The sequence below is a fragment of the Pagrus major genome, chromosome 13 (assembly GCF_040436345.1).
Source record: "Pagrus major chromosome 13, Pma_NU_1.0".
Classification (NCBI taxonomy): Eukaryota; Metazoa; Chordata; class Actinopteri; order Spariformes; family Sparidae; genus Pagrus; species Pagrus major.
Genome location: NC_133227.1, coordinates 27098211 through 27122959, shown reverse-complemented (window position 1 = coordinate 27122959; position 24749 = coordinate 27098211). Strand labels below are relative to the sequence as shown.

Sequence of the window (24749 nt, the reverse complement as noted above, 5' to 3'; positions counted from 1 at the left end):
GCTGCAGGGGACTATTTTTACAAAAAAAAAAAAGGTGCCCAGAAGTAGAGACACCCCTGTTCACAGAGTTTTGATGTTTAACCACCAGTAGGTCACCACCAGACAGGAGCTTTTTTTTTTTTCGATCTGCTCGGCACAAACAGTCAAGCGTCTCCGTTGAAAACCACGTGTTTTCTCGTGCGGACTGAAAACGGTGCAAAGGGTTAAAGATCATCTCGGCAGCAGATTCAGCCTCAGCAGGTCTGCTCTCCGCTCTCCGGCAGCTGCATCGCTCCGCGGGCAGCGCTGGCTCGCGCCGATATCTCAGCTCGCTGTGGATTGTGGGAGTCGAGGACTCTGCCCAGGCTCGTTACCGGAGATCCGGAGACATTTTTTTTTTTCCCACGCCGTGCCCTGTTTTCTGTAAGTAACAACACCGTAAGGTCGCTTCGTGTCGGGCGAGCCGGTCCCAGCGAACCGAACCGAGCCGCTAACGTTGCCATTTTCTCTCTCTTTGGCAAACGAAGGCCGGAGAGCGGAGATCCGTCGCTGCCGCCGCCGGAGCTTTGACAGGCGGGGAGGGGGGGGAAGGAGGAGGCGGGCAGCTGCCGCCGCTCCGCCGGGGTTATTTCCGCCCGAAAAGCTCGCTGACCTGAACTGGGGACGGACGGAAAAATCACCTCACGTCGACTTGACAGCTTCATCTTTAGTCTCTCAGTCCGCGTGTTGAGTAAACGAGGCGTCCGGCGGGCTGTCGGCATGCGGAAATCGATGTCTTGTGTCGGTGACCAGCGGAAAGAAATGCCCGGTCACAGCCACCGTGCCTTCACCTGACCCGGAGCGAGACGAAACGCCGCAGATGTTTTGTCGTCGCTCGCTCACCCGTCTGCCGGTTGAATAATGTAGTAGTCACCGCGGTTGTGTTTTCTGTGATAAGATGTATCGTGTTCACGGAAACAGCCTGGCCTTTGGCGGGGCTAATTGATTCAGCAACATGACAGCTAATTGGTGTCTGCATCTGGTACAGTGAGGGAGGGGAGGAGGGGAAAAAGACTTCAAACATCATAATTTAACATGTCGTTGAATTATATAGCAGGTTGACATTGAGTATTAGACTTTACGTAAGAGTTTCACTTAAAAAAATTACAGCTATGTGCATAATTACATTAAATAATTGAGCGTTCCCAGCATGCTAATAGCATTTGTTATTAATAAGTGAGCAGACAGCAGCATCCCTCTTGTGATAAATCACGTCTGTTTCAGACATGCTCCATGACCCGAGGGTGATTTAAGTAAAACACACAGAAAGCCTAATGTGGATATTAGGTTATTAATGTGAATTTATATGATGCTAAAGCCTGTTAAAGTCATTTTGTTGATACTGACATGCTTACAGATGCAGCCCGGGGGGGGGGGGGGGGGATCTGCAGTCATTAAAGAGGCACTGAATTCAAACTCAGAATGATAATATTTACAATATTAATGAGGGAATAATACAAACTCTAGAAATATTTATGAATAAACAAGCTGTTCTCGGAGGGGAAAGTAACTGTTTGAAGCTAGAAAGGTGGCAGGGTCCGCCAAATAAACAAAGCAAAACAGTTTGTTTATTGAGTTTATTCAGTCGTGAAATGAAGAGAGTTTGTTTTATTTAGTTCGTTCAGGCATTAAAAAAAAGTCAGTCCATGAAGATCTTTCTCTTCTGGTTAAAACTACATGCGACACCTTAAAGGGAATAAAAGCAGAAAAGTAACTGCTGGATGTCTTCAAAGAGGCTGATTAATAGACTCCTGTTCTGAATGCATACAACAGTAATGATCTTAGTCATTATATATGTATTAATAGATTAGAGCCAAATGTCAAACCTATTCAGGATTGTATCAGCTGTTGTCTTTATCCATTTTTTTTAGTGTATTGGTGCCTTGGTAGCTTGCACCAAGTGTGTTAAAGTATTAAGTAAACAGATTACAGGTGACATGTAACCTGTCAGAGGACTTTTTTTGTAGATAGAGCCATCATTTGTTTATATTGATTCAGTACTTCCTGTAGGAGACATGTCCTAACATAACACCGGGCAAGCCTGCAGCTGTCCAGTGCTGCAGCCACAGCAAGGATGAGTGTGTGTTTTCATGCTAGGTGTACTCAGCACTGTATTAACTGCTTATTTGATCTCTTTACTCACTATAAAGAAAAGTCAGTCATTTTCAGATTTGTTAATGCATTCTGGTTGATGTGTCCCTGCAGAGCCTGACACTGGTCGCGACCTCAGCACCATGTCCAGCCGAGGGGGAAAGAAGAAGTCGACCAAGACGTCCCGGTCGACCAAGGCCGGGGTCATCTTCCCCGTTGGACGCATGCTGCGTTACATCAAGAGGGGCCTGCCTAAATATCGCATCGGGGTGGGAGCACCCGTCTACCTGGCTGCTGTCCTCGAGTATCTAACTGGTGAGATTTCTGATGATTTTTAAAGGAGAGATGAAATATTAACAATGCATATTTAAAGGGAACAAAGTGTCCTCTTATCTTCTACAAACTATTGACTTAAGATTTAAATTCAGTGATATCTACTCAGAACTAAATACAATCAAAAGAGGCAGCTGCTATCAAAGAGGAACTTGTTTAAAAAATAGAGATATGACAATTTGTGGACTGACAAGGAAAGCACTTTAAAGCTTTATATACAGTATATTCAGAGGTATCAGGGTATTTGCTTGAAAGTTTTGCTCTGTACTGATCTATATTAATTATTTCTTACTCTGTGCTAATTAAATAGAATCACAGAACTACGTGAAAGTTACTGTATTATCGTTTAGTGAGTTTACTAACATTCAGAGTAAGTAAATGATATTCTGTACCACTCGTGCTCTACGATACTTATTCACAAGTGGCAAACCTCTGACATGTTTTTTATTTCATCCATGCAGCTGAGATCTTGGAGTTGGCAGGTAACGCAGCCAGAGACAACAAGAAGGGTCGCGTCACACCACGACACATCCTGCTGGCCATCGCCAACGATGAGGAGTTGAACCAGGTCAGCCACTGCATATATCTGAAAAAAAAACAACATTTTACACATGTTGCATTCATGTAAACTTAATATTGTGTCATGTTTATTTTAAAGTTATCTAATCTGCCACAACGCTCGTCGTGTTTTCATTCTAAAAGCCCTGTTACAGAAACATATCATTGTTAAATAAGTTTAGGATTAATGTCTTATCTTCCAGGTGGTGTGGGACAGTGTGAACCCCACTTTTTAACTGTTGTCTTCCTGTCTCAGTTGCTGAAAGGTGTGACTATCGCGGCAGGTGGAGTCCTGCCCAACATCCACCCAGAACTGCTGGCTAAGAAGAGAGGAGCAAAGGGGAAACTGGAGACCCCCGTCTCACCGGCCCCCGAGAAGAAACCCAAACCCGTCAAGAAATCAGTGACCAAGAAACTGAGTGGGAAAAAGGGAGGAGGGAAGGCTAAGGTATGGCTTCATGTGATCAGGACTGGTCGAATGTAGAAAGTTGCGCACCTGTGATTAAGTATTTGTTTGGCTGCTCAAGAGCACCAGAAACATTTAATTGTACTTATTTAACCTGTGTAAAAATGGTTGATTGGTTTATGAGCGTGCCATCAAATAGTTGTTAGAGACAGATAGATAAAAAAACAAAACAAAAAATAAAAACATTTGTTTAGGTTGGAAACACACCCAGTGTCCTTAAACAGGTTATTTAAATTTACCTGTACGGTAGTTGGAAGTAGGAAAATCCCTGGCATCACCTTACAGTCAGCATCTTCTGATCATTCAGTCCTGTAGTTCAGGTGTTCCTTCACAATAAACTGTACATAAACAGGATGTTACAGGTTCAATGGTTCACATATGTTGTAATCATGGGAAGAAAATAAACCAAATATAAAAGAAAGGTTTCACATCTTTAATAGTCAGGGAAAAGTTAAATTAACATCCTGAATCAAGGAGAATCTTAGTAACTGCACTGAGACAAGATTTTGTTTTAGTACAACAGCTCAAGCTGTGATACAGACAGCTGACACTGACCTCTTTTGTCCCCACACAGGAAACAAATTTCCTTTCGAGAGAAAATAAAGTGTCAACATTTATTCTGTGTCCTCAACAGAAGCAGGGCGAGGTGAGCAAGGCGGCGTCGGCAGACAGCACCACAGAGGGATCTCCTGTCGACAGCTTCACCGTGCTCTCCACCAAAAGCCTGTTCCTGGGTCAAAAGGTCAGTTTTCTGTCTGTAGTAATGAGCTAACCCTGGACAGGTTTAAGCTAAACATATAATAAACTACAGTCTGGTTTCTGTTTGAATTAATGAAGTCCGGGATGAACAGATACCGAACTCATAAAGGGCTAATTAAAAAATCTGTTGATATGCCTAAAATTTGACGTCAAAAGGATTTTCTTTCAGATTTATGCCTCAGATGAATCAGATCAGTGCTTGAGATATACCATTATAACTGATTCTGATACTTTAATGTGTGTATCAGTCAATACTGAGTACCGATCTGATACTATTGCATTAAGAAAAATTAAAAATACTGCTAACCCTGAATGAATGTCACGTTATGGATAGGAGTGTCGACTCTAAATTGGAAGTCGATCGAGAAAAGCTTTCGCAGGATCGCACTGTTTTTTTTTCCCTCCGATCCTGCCTCATTTCATGCGTTCGGCATGCAGGAAGCCTTTCAGACACTTATCCTGTGAGCTTAAAGATGATCAACTGACTTGTACCAGAGTTAAATCCAACAGCATCGGAGACGGTAGGAGGAGGGAGGAGGTTTATTCAGGACAGACTTGAGAAACCAAATTTTATAAGAAACTGAATTTCTATCTTTTGTTTATTGTTGAACTCCTGAATCTTTATTTTTGGTGAATATTAGCTGCTAAAAGTGAAGCTGTTGTTGTAAAATACCCTTACCTATTTTAGGAAGAATTTGCAAATGTAAATGACAGTTGTCAGAGCATAAAACCAATGATCTGTTGGTCTTTACAACTCCAGATGTGATATTCTACCATTGGCACAGCCGTCAGCGCTGAAAAAAATGTTCAAATCGAATTATGACACCCCTAGTTTAAGGATATTGGCAGCTTGTGCCGTTAAAAACGTGTCAAGGTGCCCTCAGGTGTAGGAAATGTTCCTGGAAAGTAGCAGGGTCCTGTTTCTAATAAATCGATTACGTGGTATCAGATCGGTGCATTGACGCGCTTACTTGCAGATACAAGTTCCAGCATTTTGGGCAGAATTGGAGCCATTTCTGATACTGGTATCGGTATCAGAACCCTATATAAAAAACAAAGATTTGTCACTGATTTTCTTATTGAAAGCGCTCGTACAGACTACAAACTGTTAGATCTGCCTCCTTAAAACATTTTCTGCTTTTATTCAGTCTTATCTTTGATTCCCCGTCATAACTGAAGCAGGTGAACTCGATATAAGTTGATGCGATGATGTTTTAATTTGGTGTGTCTCATTGAAAGAAAACTGTGATATTTTGTTCTATAAATGTAAGTTTGCATCACGCTGTACTTCCTAACAGGTTTGATATGATTCACTTCATATATAAGCTGATACTGCTCCACAACAGAGCAGTGTACTAAGTTTAAAGTGTGATATTAGGGATCATGAATGCTGTGTTAACTGCTTGTCTGCCGTATCTCAGATCTGCCAGATCTGTTAGCTCCCCGCGCTTCTGTCCTGCTGAGCATAAAAAATCTCTTTTTCAACCCTTTTTATTGAACTGAAACATGGAAGTAAATTTGCCTGAAGTCTCATCTAAACCCTGTCAATGTATTTTTTTAAATGATCAAGTTGCAAGGTCACAAGATCATGAAGATCAGAAGCTTAAAAATAGATGTGAGTTAGAAGAACATGAGAGGCAGCAGAACGTCATTGAGAGTAAGAGGATGAATGACTCGAGAATGACGCAAGTTAGTGTCACTTATTTTAAACACTATTAATAACTGATAATGATTGCTAATTAGCTATAATGTGCCTCGATATTACGTGTGCCGTGTTTGGCAGCGGCATCACTTCAACAGTGAGATCTGTCATCTTTCGCCTCTCATGAAAGCTTTTGTGGGTAGTGAACAAAACATCCCAGCAAACATTGGTCGGACAGGAACGTTGTCTTCCTGGACAAAAAATGATCCCTGTCCGACTCCATAAATGTCAAAGTGGTTACGAGGCGGACAGCCAGATGATGAAGCTGTTTCCCATGTCCAGTAATGGTGCAGTCAGACCCTCACTTACAAACCAGGAAATATTGATCGTATTATTGCTCTGGAAAAAAGCAAAGCAGGATTTTATTCGACAATTTATTTGTATGTGATCAGCCTTACTGTGAAATCCAGTCTGTTTTTTAAATGTAGAAACCCTTTCTGCCATTTATGTATATCTATCGTAATCATGATATGAGACTATATATTTTCTGAGATCATGATATGACATACATGTCGTCTTTTCCTGGTTTTAAGGCTGGATTACAGTAAAGTGATGTTATTTTCTGAGCCTGTTTTTGATGGGATTTCTAAATATTAAGAAATATATTGTGTATTGCGAGATAGCCTAAAAATATCATCATATTATTTAAAGGCCTTTCTACATGTTAATTATATTCCTGTCTCATCGGTTTAGACCTTTATCCAAACTGTCTTTGATTGCACACGGCAGAAATTTGACTTAAGGGCAAGTCAGGTAGAGCAGGATGCCAGAAAGTCTGGATAACAAACAGCTTGTGCTAGCTGAGGCGAAAAAAACTTGCAAGGAGGACGTCAAGCTGAGAGAAAGATAATAACCCAGACGTCGACACAACCTCCATTTTGGAACTACTCTTGAACCGTAACAGGACATTTTGATTGGACATTCAAACAACGGTCAGCCGTCATTTCAATGTTTGCTGGGACATTACAGACAGGAATGACTAATGGTTTCAACAGGAACATAATTTGCTGTTGTTTTGAATCTCTCCAGTCATGCAAACTATCTATTTTACTGTAAAAACCTAATGGAAAACTAAATTAAAATTAAATGCCCTCCATAGAAGAACAAATGTGGGAAATTTACTTCCAGAGTTCAACGTTTCAGCTCAGTTGTTTCTTAACTGCTGCTAATGGCACTGCATGCTTTTGGCCTACTTTGCGATTGCAAGTGTTAATATATAATTTAATACTGAGTAATTAACCTGCCCTGATGTAGCACACACATGATTCTGCCATGATCATTTGGCTGCATATTATGTTTATTACAGATTTATGTTTTCAAAGATCACAGGCTGTAGCTTCAGAAAAAACGTTAAATGTAATAAAAATGACACCTTTTTTTTGCTGAATGATTAGAGTTTAAACACATGTTGTCTTGGCTTATGGTCATTAGATACATTCCTAGATTAATTAATGTGAAATTCAACTTCAACATTGAGTAACAGTGATTTTTGTTTGCTGTCGTTATGCTTTCCGAATTAGCAAAATGTCTCTGTGCCTGATTGTGTATCTGACCACAGATTACAGCAGCTGTTGAAAGCAGTGGATGATAATTAATCAAATGAAAGCAGTTAACCTCCCACTGATTGAGATAATGAACCCATAAATAGAAAAAGCAAGTCTGTTTCAGTTTTATAGACTTAATTATCGTAACTGCACTTTTCCTGCCCGAGTGTTCAGCCTCAGTCACACACACTCGCTACTCTGTCACTGCTTTCACTCTCGCTGCTTTCGTTGGGAATGATTTGGGCTTTTTGTTATTACGTTTAAATCCTTGGAGGTGAAATGTGTTTGTATAACAGATGACTGATGAGTTATGAGACTCAGAGATACTAACAGGATAAGGCCAATGCATTGAAGATTCTTGACATTTAGAAGGATACCTTGACATTTTGAGTTGATTGTTTGAGAATATTCCTTCAGTCTCGGCTGGCTTTGAAACTTGAACTGTGCAGTACAGTTGTCTTCAACAACAGAACCTGAAAAAAGTCATAGTGTACAATAAATATAAACATATTGGATTTATTCTAGGTTGAGCCATCTTGCAAACAAAACTGATGCAACACTGTTCGAAAGTTTGGACCCTCAATATGGATGCTTTACTTCTTTTCTTCGATAATGGCTATTTAACATCGATAAAAACAGTCAAATTTAAACACTAAATGTATTATCTGCATTTAAAATAATTTGGGCTCCAAAAGAAGAATATTTAAAGCTGCTATAAGTGTTATTTTCTTGTTAAAATAAATGTTAAATATCTCTGTACTCCAACAGTAATCGCTGTTATAGAGTGTTTGGTCAGTAACGAGACATTTTCTGGTAACCCTGCCCACTTTATCCAATCAGGACTCCATAAAGAGGCGATCCTATCTGCTGTTGAAGCAAAGAAAGAGGTGTAAAGGTAGCTGCCTCAAAAAAAAAGGAGTCGTGCAAGTGTGTTGACGTAGAGAGGAGGGAGGGGATCGCTAACTGCAGAACGGACAGGAAGTTAGCTTAAACAACGACAACGCTTACAGCAGCTTTAAAGGATTAAAGCTTCCTTTTAGTCTGTCTGTCACAAATGATTTTAAATTTGTTTTCTAGTCTAGAAGCAGAAGTGGACTTTTGATCATCACTTGGCTCTAAATATGTTTTCATTGGGTTGTCTGCAGTTCAGGGGTTAGATTGAAAAGGTTTGAACTGTGAAGAACCTGTTCCTATTTCAATCGACATGGATTTTGTTGCTAAGCTTTCAGTATCTTTTACCAATGATTTTTTTTTAATATCCCTATTCAGCTGTTGCTCAGAGGTATCTCTTTATCTTTCTGCCCTTCAGTTGAACCACTTTAAAGTGTTTTCCTCTCAAGGTAGAAAACATTTTCTGCAAACTCCTTATACAAAATAACATCTATTTGTTGAAGAGGAATTTCTACAATCTAAAAACATGAAGGTCCATTAAAAAAATAAATAGTAGTCCTTTAGCTTTTGTTGCATTCAATTCCAATCTTTTGAACAGTGCTGTACATAAAGGCAGAGAAAATGACATACGTTCTGAAAAACCCTCTTTACACTATAAAGTAACTTAACAATAACTACAGAAGGAGCCACAAAGGTGGCTAAAATGGGCCTTTATACCACTGACTCTTGAATAGAGCTAAGCAATTGTTAGTAAAGTACCAGCAGTGCTTTTCATGCTACGACAGTCAAAATGACTTATTTTCAACCGTCTGCCAATTGTATCCATCCCTCCTGTTTGTGCCGTTTTGTCTGTGGCTCATAAATTTGGCCCTGACTATCCAGACTGTTTCCATTGACATTTTAAATAATTGAACATTTCTTAATCAATGCACCTTGCAGGCCTGCTGCCCCTCTTTCGAAGCCTTTTAAGTATCACAATTTGCTTTGAAAGCGCTCATGTAAAAGTGGTTACAGTGAGGTCTGTTTTAATGCTGACTAATGCTGATATTTGGCTTTAAACCTGATGTATCAGTGAGCAGTGTAGCAGTGATTTTGTCTGCGAGGTGATTACAATAAACACAACAATACATGTAGTGTTTACTCACAGTTCTATAAATGATCAAAAAGTCAAGGTATCCCTTCAAGCTCTGGTGTGAATCTGGTTTTAATGGCTTTGCTTCCTCCCCTCTTCCTTCTTGCTCTCCCCTCCTCGGCATGCCTCCTCACCCCTCCGCCTCCCCCCCTCCGCAGCTCAACCTTATCCACAGCGAGGTCAGTAACTTGGCTGGCTTTGACGTGGAGGGGGTCATCAACCCCACCAATGCTGAACTTGAACTTAAAGATGATCTAGGTGAGCTCCCCCCACCACCCAACCCATCTCCCTCTGGTCCCAGTGAGGTTTGAGATATAAAATCCTTGAATGCTCAACAGCTCAACAGCATCTACTAAATTAAATCACCAGTTAATTAAGAAGTCTTTCAGACTGTGGTTTGAAGGAGCTTCTTCCTCCAGGTCTGTTTATTCACTCTGTGGGCAACTTTATTGATGTTATGATCTTTTAGGACAGCTGTTGGACAGTGGAAGAGATACTGACCAAATCTACAATATGTATGGCTTAACTACAAGTCATTACCTTCAGTTTCTCTTGAAAAAAACAGTTCTTCTTTTTACTCAACCAATTCATCATTTGCATCGAAGTTCAGAAAAGAAGTTTATCTTAATCTTATCGACCTACGAATATCAGCATCTACTTTTAGCAGCAAATACATATTTTGGACACTTCGGAGCTTTTTGGTTTAATGCAGCTACACAACTTTAAATTTTGGGCGTTTTAAAAGGTAAACAAATTAAATGAAATTAAAGTGTGTTTACAGGTCTTTGTGAGTACTACTGTTTCTGAAGAGAAGAGGTATTAATGTTGCATTCAAGTGCTCCTCAGATGGTCCCTTTTTCCCGAGTTTGGAAGTCGTTCTTCCGACTTCAGTGTGTTCATGTGCGTCATGCCGTAATGTGGGAGCAACATGGTGTTTAAACAACACGTTGACGGCTGTTTCCAGTATTTGAGTAATAAGGAAGCGCAAAGTAAACGATACAATGACAGCACATAAACGCACAGTAAGCCCTTTGCGGCTCCAGTGATATCATTCAGTGGCTAAGTTGCATTGTGGGTAATGTAGGCGATTGAAAAGTAAGAAGAAGGCATGGCATAAAAAAAACATGATATCTCTGGTTCTGCTGTATTGGTTTTAATTGTTTTTAAACCACGTATAATGAGTCCGACAGAGTTATAGGAGTGCAATAGAGTAGTGGACTGCTTTTCAAAACCTGCCCACCTACATTACCCACGATGCAAGTTAGCCACAGAGTGACATAACTGGAGGCACTTTATCAGATTACATGCAGCTTCCTCTGGAGCCACAAAAGACTTTATGCTGCTTTTTTCGCATATGCTGTAGAGCTTCCCAAGACCTGTGAACACACTGTAATGTGTTAAATTGGTGGAGTTACTCTTAAACATCTCCGTAAGACAGATTTACTTTAAATAAAGCTCTGTCAAATTACATGAAGATTTCAGTAAACCCATTTGAGAGATGCAGCCTTTCTCTGAGTAAACTTCGAATGGCTCCAACCTTCTAGTTTATGCATTTGCTTCAGTGAACTGAACTTGAACTTTAGTTGCAAAAACAGGAAGTGTGCTCTATGTCTGACCTTTGACAGTTACTGACTTGTAAAACCTTATCTGTAGCTAATTCTTCTCAGCAGAAGTACTTGTCGTTGAATGAAATATAAAAATAAAAAGACTTGTTGATGTTGCTCACAGTGGAAAAACCTGGGGGAAGATCATAACTTTGATCCTCTGAACTCACTGAACTGACCCTGCTTATAATTCTTACTTAAAATGAAGAGCAGAAGGACCTTTCTCTTCTAGATAGAAAAAAAAAATTAAATTCCCAGTAGCTTGACATGAATATATTTGAAGACATTCAAGGATTTTATCAAAGCTCCTCAGAGCAGTGATCCTGCTTGCTCTTCCCATCATGTAGATGTGTTCAGGTTCATTCCAGGTTGTCCTCCTTTCAGATGGCTGCCAGACCTTTATGACTAGTTTATCTAATTTTAGGACAGTTATTGGAATGAAACAGAGCACCAATTTAAGGATGAAAATCTGACGTGAACCGCCTCTTGTTAGTGGCTCGCTGCAGCCTGATTGTGAGGTCGGTGGCCTGGAGTGTGATCATTAAATTCTTAGCTCATTTTAATGAGTCAAGAAATCAGGTCGACGCAGTTAGTCAGAAAACAGATCCAAACACTATTCGCTCTACAATTCAAAAGCTATAAAAAAAGAACATTTTAAGATTTTAAAGCGCACTCAAACATGTAGTCTTTGGTGCTGCTAAAGTGTTTGTTAATTGACTGTATTTCTGGCTAACTGTGCCGTCCTGCTTCCTGATTACATGATGCGACCCACCGTGTCACAGGTGCTTCCTTGTTTCCTGTGATGTCCTCAGCCAATAAAGAGTGCGCTCACTTCTTTGTCTCTTTCTTTCCTGTTCTTCTAGTTCATCTGTTTTTTTCCCTCTACGTTTGGTCCCATCTTGTTGTTCCTGATCACTCACTGTGTTTTTACCACCATTGTTATTTGCCTGTTGTTTGTCGTTGTTGTCGTCTGTAGTTGCAAGTTGTCCAAGCCGACATTTCCACCGTGGAGAGCGACGCTGTCGTTCACCCGACCAGCTCCTCCCTCTATACAGGTGGTGAAGTAGGTAAAGGAGCCATCAACATCATGGAGACCACAACTGCCTGTCTGCTCTCTCTCTGCATATCTCAGATAGTCTGCACTGCAGTCTGTGGACGAACATCACAGCAGCAGCAGCAGCAGCAGCAGCAGCACAGCTTTTATTCTGCTTTGTTATTAAGCCAGCGCTCTGCCCTAAAGAAATATGTATTAACCCACAAACCAACTCCCTGCTGTTCTTACAGTACTACAGTGCTTCACTCTCATATTTGTATAATTTGGTGAAACATTGACTGAAATAACTATTATTGTATCACGAGTGAAAATTAACTTGCAGAGGCTTGAAATATGCAAGCAGGGACTACTTTATGCACGCAATTAAGTGCTTGTGGGGGAACTCCAGTTTCCAGGATTAGAAAATCAGCTGCCAAAGACTGCAGCAGTCACACGCTATGTTTTCAGTAAACCTCACCCAGAAGACAAACTCAATGTGGACATTGTGAAAAGGATCATTTGAATTTGGCAGTTCACTGCTGTAAAAACAGAGGAGCTGGCAGCTGACTTTTCTCTAGATGTCAGAGATTCCTGCTTTATTCTCCACCAAAAATGAGACAGTTTTCATAACAGTTCCTGCTTGCAACAGAACAGGGGTTCAGAGATTGGGCAAAAACCTTTTTTTTTTTTTAAAGTTGTTTGACAAAGAAGTCAAATTCATCTCAATATTTGCCACACTATAACGCGATGTCAACCGACAAGCCAAAAGTATTTATGCTGTTTACTTGTGATCGACATTAGATGGAAGTTTTTAGTCTGATCACTCTCCCAAGTTGTAAAATCTCTGGGCAATGTTTTTATGCCTCTAATGCCTCCAGCCAATAACCATTAAGAGTTAATGTTGTCTGTACATCCGTCCCATTCCTGTGAATGCCATATCTCAGAAACACTTCATGGGAATTTCTTTAAATTGGCACAAACATCCACTTGGACTCAACAATGAACGGGTTAGATTTTGGTGGTCAAAGGTCAAGATCTCTGTGATCTCCCAAAATACATTTCTGTCCATTACCTCACAATTCATATGATTATTAAGACCAAATTTTCCACAAATGTCTAAGGGCTCATGTCCACATAGCGTTTTTTTCTGGCAGAAAATCGCAGGCTGTGCACTTGAGAGCACTGGGATGACAGCTGTTAACGCTATGGTAACAGAGGGCTGACCACACAGCTAATAACAAGCCTACAAGTGCGTAGGGTGACAAAAGCACAACACTCACCAGCAACATTCACAGACAATCTGCTCCCACAAATGGACTTTTCTGTCTCTGTTACAAGAGAGTACGTCTGATAAAGCTCAGGATAGACGGACACAGCCAGAACAAGTTTCTCCTCGATTTTCTGGATTACCGTGGACACAGGTGACAAGTCCTGACTGATCGAATATATGATTGGTTGCCTTAAAAAAAAAAGCGGCAGTGACGGCATCAGTGCCTTTCTGAAAAGTTTAGAGATTTTCAACTCAAGAGTCCGCACAAAAAAGCTGGCGCGCTTTGAAAGAAGATGCTGGGAGCAGGGCTTTTTCTCTGAGCGGCTGCATGCTGCTGGATATGCTCGCTCCTCATTAGAAACTGAAAAAAGACAGAAAAAAAGTTCAACTTCACAGTAATATCATATTCAGTATTCTGGCCTTTTATTCGACATCATGGCACAGAAACAGAAACTTGACTGGTGCGTGGATGCATACAACCACAAGGCATTATTCTACTTGAGAAGCCTTCAAACTCATGGATCTGTTATTTAAACCGGTCCTCCTGGATTGTTTTTCATTGTTGATGCACTTACCTGACCCAACGCGCCCTCACCAGTGCAGCTTCTTGCTCTGCTTTTAGTCTTAAGGCACGATAAATTAGTAAAGACAGATGCATCAGTTACACGATCCTTATCTGACTTATCTGACCCCAAAATCGTTCACTGCCTAAAGCAACTTTCAAGTCTTTGCAGCGTGTTGCTGCAGCGTGTTGCTGTTAGCTGTACTTCAATTTGTGACCCTTAATAGTCATCAAATATCAAAGTGTTAACAAAAATGTGATCTACACATAGGAGTGCATTTTTGTAATGCATACAGGACTCTGTATTTCTATCATGCTGCTGCTGCTTGATGTTGCTTTGCTCCACTTGGCTGAAATGTGGCCAATCTAGGGCTCACTTCATATCCTGTGACCTTCGTCCCCTCGACTGTGCTGTCGGTCCAGCTGGTTAGAAAATACAACCCATTAAGTTTTTGATTGAGACATAAAAGCCTCAAATTAAAACAAGTGACTGTTAATCGCTTGTAATTAAAAGGGGCAGTTACACATTTTTCCGTTTTACCTGTAGTGCTATTTCTATTTTGGTGTGAGTTTCTGAGTTGTGCCATAAAGGCCGTAGAGTCGACAGCAATGTCTCTTTCTAGAAATCATCACCAGGTTACTCAAGATAATCCACAGACCTTCGTACCAAACTACACCCATCAACTAATCACCACGAAGAAGGAGGTGCACATCTGGCAGGTGTAACGTGGCAGAAAGAAAATGGTTCCTATGTGAAAACTGTTTGCCACAAGGTCTGTAGATTTGGAGTAACCAAGCCGTGACTCATGGAAAGAGACATTGCTGTTGAGTCGTGTTGTCACAATACTGACATTTCTAACTGTAATACAATACCTTCATATCTCCAAACTCGGCAGCTCCCACCAAAACAATGTAGATGAATAAAAGCACTACAGGTGAGAGGAGAAATATGAATTTTTGATTTCAGGCTGAACTGTCTCTTTTAAATAGTTTGAAGAGCTTCTTTCTACTAACTTTTCTTAAAGAGGCTGACATTAACCTTATTAGCTTTTTCTCTCTGCCTGTTTATAAAGAAGTAGCAGCCAGATCATTAATTTCTCTGGCTGTGATAGATCTGAATCACCTCTCTCCTCTCTGGTTTCCTCTGTGGCTTCTCTCTTTAGCCAAGCTGAAATAGTGGAGTGACTCAGTTTAACCATCACAACAAGTTTTTCCCAGTTGTCCCATAACCTCTACATTTAAATTCCTCCTCTTCAGAGTTGAATTCAAGGACTGTTCTTTGCCTCTAAGTGTCAAACATGGCATCATCTATAACACGCTGCTAGCTGTTTTCCTTATTAAACAATCTTTTCCCTTCGTAATTTGCTGAGAAAAAGAAAGAAAACCCTCAGTGCAACTGCAGAAAGTGAGCCAGTACGTGAGGTCAGGGGGAAGTAATTAGGGACTGGGGCTTTAATTCATTAGTTTAACTGACTCAGAATGAGTCATTTGGAAAATTGCAGCCTTGTAACTTCATTTGTGAGACCTTTTCTGAGTCTCACAAATAAAGTAACAGAGACTCAGTTTGCTGCATCAGAGCTCAGAGATTCAGAGAGACGTCAGGTGAAATGATCGACAGCATCGTTGTCGTCCTGCCTACCTGTCTGCCTGCCTGTCTACCTGCCTGCTGCCTGTCTGTCTGTCTGCATGACATCACCTCTCCTCTTTCCTGCTGTGTGTTTGTCATCTCTGCATTAGGATGTAATCACTCCAGTCCTCTGTTTTGTTTTCAAGGCTCTGCTCTGGAAAAGAAGGGAGGGAAGGAGTTCACTGAGGCGGTGCAGGAGCTGAAGAAGAAAAACGGCCCTCTGGAGGTGGCCGGAGGTAAGTGCGCCTACCAGTGCCTGCTGCTTACCTGGTGAGCAGGGTTTGTCATTTCTGTCCGAGGAGCCTGAAGGTTCGACCTCGATTGCGTCAGGGTCTGCTGGAGTGACTTTAAATTCAAACAGAACACTTTATTTTATCAGTGTTCAACAAGCAAATGTTGTTGGTTATAAAATTATGGCTTTAGTCGATACAACAATAAGTCTAAATCTTGACAAAGCATGAATAATTCAAAATGAATCCCTAGTGAGTACAGTTACTCTCAGAATACCAAAGGCTGGGAAATGGGTAAAGGTGCGTTCACACCAAGAATGACAACTATACCGCTAACAATAATAGTTGTTGTAATTCAATGTATGTCATCATCCACACCAAAACTTTAACGACCATGGCAAACAGTATTATTGGGATCACTTACAGATCGATTTGATGAATGATAGAAACACTGACAGCCAATCAAAATCCATTTAAATTTACCAGCTTGATTTTAGAGGGCAATGAGAGCATGCCAAGCACACACTGCCTGCTCCAGCTGTGACGACTGCTTAGGAAAATGGATACTGATGACCTGATACTGCTTACTGTTGCATAGAGAAACAAGCAAACAACCAAAAAAACAGAAAACCCAGGCTAGGTTTTAAGAAATTCATAGATGAGAGGAGGAGAATCCAACACTGACTTCCATGAGTTGTGCTCTTTTGAAGACAAAACACACTTCAGGGACCTCGTCAGTGCCAGAAACTATTTTTTGCAGCCAATATTATGGTATAGGTGCATTTAACAAGTTGTCAACGTGACACTCAAATGGATTTTGATTGGCTGTCAGTATTTCTATCGTTCATCAAAATCGACATGAAAGTGATCCCAAAGATATCAATCGTTGTCGTCAGGGATTCTGGGGATCTCGACCAGCCAGGCGGTCACCTTGACCAGACCTGGTAGAGAACAGCCATAAAACAAGTTCTTCAGCATGTTTGAAATACCTATAAAAAAAAAAGTATTTTCTTGTCTGGATTTTGCGAGCAACTTTCCAAATTTCAAGGCCAGGAAGGTATCAGAGTTATTCGCCAAGTTATTCAAGCAGAAGCTGAGTTTAATACATTTTTTAAAATGCCCTATTTATAGTTATTGTTACAGTTAACGTTCTTGGTGTGGACCTTGCCTTTCATCCTGTAAAGTAGCAGCTAAAAAGGGTGAGAAAAGATCAGACGATGTACACTACCCAGCTTCAGCCCTGTATTTTAGTTTTTGTGTAGAGGCTACCCTGACCAGTGCTTGTATCTTTTATGATCGCAGACACTTTGATGCTGTTCTGAGCAGAAGATGAAAAGAGTTATTTGAATGTTATACGTGAAGATGCCTTTGCTTTGTGTGAACGTACACTGCAATCGTCTCCTCTTCTGTCGTCATTCTGTTTTGCATTCGTGCTGCCTCCTCTCTTGATCTGTGACTTTCTGCCAATGTCACAGTTAGAGGAGTTAGAAAGTGCATATTGATCTACTCCAGCACCACCCAGCTCCTATGACAGTGATGTCAGTGTGTCCCGTAAATCTCTCTCTACAGACACACACACACAGACACACACACCAAGTTAAACAGGGCCGGGTCCGTTTGGCATCGGCTTCCACATTCAGCAGATGATGTCAGAACACTGAGCACGGATTAGCTCTCTGGACGTGATCGCACAGATTTGACTAATTCGTTCTTCTCTTAAAGGCTGAGTGTTGCCCGAGTTTCCTTTTATTATCAAACTTTTTAGAGAAACTCTTTGTCATCAAAGACATTTCGTACTGGCACATAATATCTGTTCTTGGCGACTTCAGCGTCTTCAGAGAGCCATATTGTTTGAGCCCTTACAGATTATTTTATCTTTCAGTCCATTTGTCTCCATCTCTTATCCTTTCTCCATCTGCCTCTCGCTCATTATTCATCGCTCACACTCACTTTTTCAAACACCCCCCCTGCCTTCACCACTGCTCTCTCTCTCGCATTCAGCCAAGTTAGCTCAGCATCATAATCCCGGTCTCTGTGTGGAGCTCATAAATAGATTACCAGGTGACTGAACACCGGGCCAGCGCAGCCTGTCAGGGATTCTGGGGATCTCGACCAGCCAGGCGGTCATCCTGACCAGACCTGGTAAAGAACAGCCGTAAAACAAGTTCTTCAGGATGTTTGAAATACTTGTAAAAAAAAAAAAAGAAGTATTTTCTCGTCTGGAAATATAAAGGCCAGGAAGGTATCGTTATTCAAGCAGAAGTTGAGTTTTATATTCCAAAAAACTGGACTAAGAATGAACTGCTGCACAGGTATACAGTATATCATAAAGAGTGCTTATAAGTGTTGACAATGGAAGCTAAATAAGTTAAACAGGAGCGTTTTTGATGTTAATTTGCTGCGATTTCTAACATCTGTAATCATTGGTGTTTGCCCTGCAGGCAAATACAATAAAAAGGTGAATGACAACTTGTTTATTGGTTAACTGGCAATCATTTTTAATCATTCAACTTATTTTTAAGGCCAAAGTGTCAGATTTTCCTTCAGTTGTAGCTTTTCAATTGTGAGGATTTGCTTCTGTTCTATGCTTGTGAAATACAAGTGAAATATATAAGTTTTGTAGGTTGTTTGACTGATATTATATTTTGTAGTCAACGCAGCATTCAGTACAATGTCTCTCAGAGGCACATGTATAATATTAATTTCAAATTATTTATGAGCTCTATAGATTAATCACTGATCGTCCTTTTGACAACATATTACAGGTGTGTGTAGCACTGAACAGCTGTTCTGACCTCTCTGTTGAAACAGTCGGTTTGAATTGAATTGTGCTTCTTATTTGCTGTTCTTATAGGTTTAATGAGTGGTGGAACAGACACAAGTATAGATATTTAGGTGTTTCTACATCCATTTGAGGAAAATTGCGGGAAAGGAAATAAAGCTTGTGCACGTGCACCTGTTTCCACGATGATTGAGATCATCAAAACAGAATCAGACGTATCTACAGCTTTGTATATCTGACAGAAACATCCACTTTTGTTTTAGCCACATGGCTTAATTGACTGTAAAGAACGCCACCCACAGAAGCTACAACTACATCAACGCCACCACACACTGTTGCTCCTTCTCAAACTGTAAATTTGAACGTTGCGAGCGGTCACGAAACCTGTAATCATCATCGTCCACACACTTTACCTCACAGTCAGATCACACATGCAGTGTGAGCGGCTCTCGCTCTGCTGTGTGAAGTGCCTCCATCCTTCTCTGTTTGCCATCTGGAAATCAGCTCGTCCTCTGCTTCCACTCCAGGTCCCGTCACACGTTAGCTCTGCGCTAATAAAATCTGACTGCAGGCTTTTTTCACTTCACAGAATCGGGAGGCTTTGGCTGAGTTTCACCGTCTACAGCTGCTGGTTTGTCTCCTCTGTTCTCTCGTCTTCTCTTCTTCTCGTCCCTGTTCTTCCTCTTCTCCTTTATGTTTCTCCTCTTCAGCTGTCTGGAGAAGTGATTTCTCCGGCCCACCTCGGTGTAATAGCCGTGGCCAAATCATTTTAAAGCTCTGGGAGATTTTTGCTACATACATTTTCCACACGGCAAAGTGTTATTTTAGCATCTCAGGCCTCCGAACTCAACTTTTGGGTTTTGACTTCTGACAAAACTGGCTAATGAAGCCGTACTGTAGGCAGTGGACACAACTCGAGGAAATCCAGATGAACAGGTTTACTTACTGCATTGACCGTTCTTTATCCTCTCTCTCCTCTCCATCCCTCAGCTGTGTTGACCGGTGGCTTCGGTCTGCCCGCTAAGTACGTCATCCACTGCAACAGTCCGGGCTGGGGCTCCGACAAGTGTGAGGAGATGCTGGACAAGACGGTGAAGAACTGTCTGGCTCTGGCTGATGAGAAGAAACTCAAGTCTGTTGCGTTCCCCTCCATTGGTAGCGGGAGGTAAGAAAACACAGAAACATACATGACAATTGTTGCATCATGCATTCCCTTATTATGAAGTGTTTTTGTCTTAATCTGAAGACTCGAGTCACTTTCCTGATGCAGTTTATGCGGCATATCTTCATTAAAACAGTCTACCGTAGATTAACTCAAGGGCATTTACACTCTGGCTTCAGTTGAGTCTAAAACTTGAAGCCCTTTGCCATGAAATTGTAGCACTATGAACACTTTACAAACCTGGTTCCCGACCAAGAAACTGTACCTGACTCCAAGAGGTCGGTATTTTCTCACACGTATCCATAACATCATGAGTGGCATTCTTACACCGTCAGCAATAAGTAGTTGTGCTCCTGTGTCTCTGCCCGCTCGTTTCTCTGTTTTCTTTGTGTAAGTCAAAACGGGAGTTGACATGGTCTCCTGGCAACGGTGATAAACACCTCCACTTTGATCTGGAAAGACTGACACAAACACGCCACGTAGAGGAACAACAGTGAGGAAGTGTGAATGCAACACGTGGAGGTTATAGAAGTGAATCCCAACCATTCTGGCAAAGCAAAAAAACGTCTATTTGCGAACCCACAGGTTTAATACTGTACATCTATGAGTAGTTCGAACAAAGAATAATGTTCCCTTCTCAGATTGCGCCATTTAAATATTTTTAGAGGCCTGAGAAGGTAAAACTGTCCAGGATTTGACATCAAAAAAGCAAAGATTGAGAGAAAATTCCCCAAAACCGAAGTAAACTAAAACTTTGTTTGGCAGAAGCACACTACCGCTGTCTAAAAGAACTCGATACCGGACGCTTAGATGGCACTTATTCAGTCCACTGAGAATTGCTCGCCTGCAGTTTCTAGCCTCCAGGTTACTTCCTGGTTATGTTGCCCATTGAATATTCTTATATTCCTATATATAGAGTTTCTCCCACGAGTCCCCACCCAGCCCAAAGACTGTACGATGCGATAATGTCACGGTTTTTAAATCGCTTTTCTCGGCTCAAGGAAAGTTTCACAAATAAAAAAGCTCCATGGATCAAAAATTCAAAATGAAAAGAGTGATAATTGACGTTGTGTGCAGTTCGAGGTGTCCTGTCAACAGTTCTACAGACGTCTCCTTTATAATGGTGCTGTATTTAGGCTGCAGGGGAATTATTCGCTGTGATAACGCGAGTGGCCACTGGGTGAAATTGTAAGCAAGGCTGAGCAGCTCCACTGTATCAAGATTAAATAAATCATCCATGGTCAAGATAAGTAAAGGTTGAATTGCCATAAACTCTCGTACAGATGTTTATGACCCCTCAGGACTGATAGTAATAACTTCCACGTAAGGTCAACATTTACATTTTGCCAATTAGTTGATTTATGATCAAATATTTGTATAACTTATTATTAATTAGCAAATGTTAACTTATTATTAATTAGCAAATGCTAACTCACTAAACTAAGATGGTGAACTTGTTAAACATTACAGCCACTTCACACATGTTGACATTGTCATGGTGAGAATGTTAGCATTTAGCTCAAAGGACCTGCTAGCTGTAGACTCTTGTTTACTTATTTATCTTGTTAATTATATAACCACCCCTCAGATTCCACTTGTCGGCCCTTGTTGGGTCCGACCCACAGGTTGGAAACCACTGACAGGGGTGTCAATCAGCAGTCAAAAACAGCTTTAGAGTGATGTGCAAAAGTTTTTTTCTCCAGCGTTTGACCACATGTCACTAAACGTTTGTGTTCTCGTCCGTCAGGAATGGTTTCCCGAAACAGACGGCGGCCCAGCTGATCCTGAAGGCTATCTCCAGCTACTTTGTGGCCACCATGTCTTCCACCATCAAGACCGTCTACTTTGTGCTGTTCGACAGCGAGAGCATCGGCATCTACGTGCAGGAAATGGCCAAGCTGGAGACGAGCTAAGAGTTTGGAGCATTCGCCTCCTCCTCCCCTTTTTCCCCCCTCCACTCTGTTTTTTCCTGCGAGGAAACAAGAAGGTGTTTATTAGTGATTTGTTTAATATGAAGAGGAGAAGAAAAAAGAAGAATCTTTCTATAGGCCGGGAACTTGTTTTTGCATTATGTTTGTATTTTTCCTATATTGTTTTTAATTTCTTATTTACTTGTTGACCTCTGGCGTTTAAATGTAAAAAAGTGCACTGTTCATTCTGCGGTCTTTTAATACAAGCAGTGCCACACAAAAACAAAGTGAAAAGACTCACTTTAAGATTTAATTTTCATGGTATTTACGGAAAAAAGATGTAATGAGAGATAGCTACACCTCAATTACCAGACTTCAAGAGAAGTCCAACGAATACGGGTTAATGCATGTAATGGCAGTAAAGATAATTAAAAAAAAAACAGCTATTCTCTTTATTTTGATCTATAAAAAAACACACAAGACACTTGATTCAGTGTATTTTTGGTATCAGTTGTGCGTTTTGGAACATCTCTGTTGTTAATAGTACTGTATAATGAGAAGGTAGAGTATAAAGAAAAGTTCAGTTTGGTCTTCAGGACACTAATATAACAGAATTATGAATCGAGTTTTTGTTTTTGTGTTGTGTGTTGCAAAATCGTTTCCTCGTGTGCTGCAGAAACCTTGAATTTCCAGTAATCAGTTAAATGAAATACCTTTATACTATATATATATACCCCTGCTGGTACTAAAGTCATCAGTTTATACTGTAAACTCGACACCTGTCGGTCGTCGCTTAACAATTAATCAGTTTATGATATAACATAGAATTGGAGACTGGAGGTTTTTGCAGGGCACAGATGGGTTTATATTGTGTGTTCCTATGAGTGTTTATATCGATGGAGTATTTGTGAAATGTTATAGTAAAAATACTGGACTGTAACATAGATTTTTATTTTATATTTTAATTTTCACACTGATTCTAGAAGGCGGAGGTGATTTGGAAGCAAAAAAAAAAAAAGAAGGAGAAAAAAAAGGAAGCGATAGATTTTGTGTGTTTTGTCTTTGTTAAGCCATAAATCAGTTATACTCATTTTTGCTGGAAAATCGAGGCTCGCCCCCTTCACTCAGCCGCCACTAGATGGCTCCCCGTGATCACCAATTGGACATTTTTCATCTCAGCCATTTTCTGTGCAGCTGCAGGCCTCTTCACAAACAGACGCTTGGTTCGATTTGAGTTGGATTTGAATTGGGATTTGACGGACGTATTACGAGGAACCCGACTGCTCTGCTGCATTTGGACTTTTCAAAAGCCTAACTTTCTTATATAAAAAAAAAAGAAAATGTAAAATGCTTTCTAAAGAGTTGCTACAATTGAAGAAAAAAAAAGTCTGTAAACACTCCGGTAATAAAATATCTTTAAAAAAATCATCACTTTGTTTCCTCCTGAGTTCATTTTGTGTTTCGTACCGATCTCCAGGATGCTGCCAAGAACTGCGGGCCTGAGACTAATTAAAGAGTGTGAAGTTTAATTGTTAGAGAAAACGAATTGGTCCCCGTGGAAATGAGTGTGTGTGTGTGTGTCCGAGTCTTTTTAATAAATCCATCTCCACTTTATTAAAGTGAGAATAATTGATGTGTTGCAGAACGAATGGCTGAAGGATTGACATGCTACATTTATTTGATTTGACTGAGAGCCACACTGAAAGCCTCGGGATCCCCAGCTCAACCAATCAGCTCTGCAAGCATGTGTGTGTGTGTTTCTGAACAGTATTTACGAGGGCAACACTGTCATAGTGAGAGGGAGGATTGTCTGTGTGAGGTGTCATTTCTGATCACAACTCTGGTTAAAGGTGAGCAAAGAGAAGAGAGACTTAAATGTTTAGGACGAGCCTGCTTTCGTTGCTCAACTGTAACAGCCTCTCATCTGTTTTGCATACAGCTTCAACGGCACAAAGATGGAGCACAAGCAAGCAAACATGCAAACTTCAGGTAACTTCACTTCCATTATGTTTGTGACGTAGCTTTACAACGTCACCTTTGCTTTCACACTGGACCTAAACAGCAGTCTAACCTCCAACCTCCTCCTTACGAACACTTTTTCATTCTTTATACTTCACCTCCTTTTGCAGTCATAATTATTACTGAAGCCACAAACTTGTCAAAACATTACTATGCCAGGTTGGGAGACTCGATTTGCTCACCTAAAGCCCCCTTCCAGTGTATTTTGGTCGTCTCTTGACAATGTTGATGAGCCATTTTTGACAAATAACTTGACGTATGACTACAGATTGGTGTAGGGATGATGTATTTTGTAGGCCAACCCAGAAGCCTTTGAATTTTAGACTTTTGACGAAAATAATCTCTAAGTTTCTGATATGTACGTTTTGTTCAAACACCATTTTTATGATTTTCAAAGCGTGAATTAAATCTCTAGCTGTGAAAAGCCAATGTTAGACTATAAACAGACGACATCACGGTCACATGACTTTAACGTCACCACCACTAAGCGTCTTACTACACAATTACTATACAGGTTTTCTATAAACTGATCAATGTACAAGTTGTAAAGTCAGAGTTAGAATAGTTTTACTAAAGTCGGCCTGTAAAGACGGACTAGTGAGTCGATGAGTCTCCGTGTTCGCTGTGATGAGATTTAATGTCCCCGACAACTTCTGTAGTCTCATTTAGACACTTGTTAGCAACCGCTAACCGTTTTTAACACACATAAGCGTTTTCTAATTACATTGTGGGACATTTAATGATGTATTTTATGTCGTAGAACAAAACAAAACATGAACAAGTCACGCTGTTGCTTGACCTTGCTGATATCGATACTATCGCTAATCCATGCCAGTGATGTTTGTCTTGACAGAGCTTCAGTGTGGTTGCGATGGTAATAAATACGTATGACTATCAACCACACGAAAGAACGTTGAGCATTAGAAAGAAAATCAAACTGGAGGACGGCTTTAAAATAGCAAAGAAATGTGTGTTTTCTGCATGTTTGTGCAGAAGAAGAAAACAGCGACACTTAAGTTAGAGCATAGTTTTCTGATGTGTTCATGTGAATAATGA

The 24749-nt window shown here is 40.7% G+C and overlaps 1 protein-coding gene across 3 annotated transcripts; it reads left to right on the top strand.

The window, feature by feature from the left end:
• Positions 1–140: 140 nt before the first annotated feature.
• macroh2a1 (macroH2A.1 histone) lies at positions 141–23102 on the top strand. 3 transcript variants are annotated; one of them, XM_073479988.1, is made up of 9 exons: positions 141–402; positions 2224–2424; positions 2904–3010; positions 3257–3448; positions 4101–4208; positions 12075–12165; positions 15737–15826; positions 19593–19767; positions 21512–23102. In XM_073479988.1, the coding sequence occupies exons 2-9, from the start codon at positions 2253–2255 to the stop codon at positions 21675–21677; spliced, it is 1101 nt and encodes a 366-aa protein (XP_073336089.1). In that variant the 5' UTR covers positions 141–402; positions 2224–2252; the 3' UTR covers positions 21678–23102. The 3 variants fall into 3 exon arrangements, with proteins under 3 accessions (XP_073336089.1, XP_073336090.1, XP_073336088.1); XM_073479987.1 differs by lacking the exon at positions 12075–12165 and adding an exon at positions 9653–9752 and having other exon boundaries at positions 170–402; XM_073479989.1 differs by lacking the exon at positions 21512–23102 and having other exon boundaries at positions 165–402; positions 12075–12161; positions 19593–19682.
• The last annotated feature ends 1647 nt before the right edge of the window (positions 23103–24749 follow it).

Excerpts from the sequence above, each read along its gene's own strand:
- macroh2a1 (XM_073479987.1), top strand. The coding sequence starts at position 2,253 with ATGTCCAGCCGAGGGGGAAAGAAGAAGTCGACCAAGACGTCCCGGTCG. Across the intron at positions 9,753-15,736 it reads TGAACTTAAAGATGATCTAG|GCTCTGCTCTGGAAAAGAAG; the intron begins GTGAGCTCCCCC and ends TTTGTTTTCAAG. Across the intron at positions 15,827-19,592 it reads CCCTCTGGAGGTGGCCGGAG|CTGTGTTGACCGGTGGCTTC; the intron begins GTAAGTGCGCCT and ends TCCATCCCTCAG.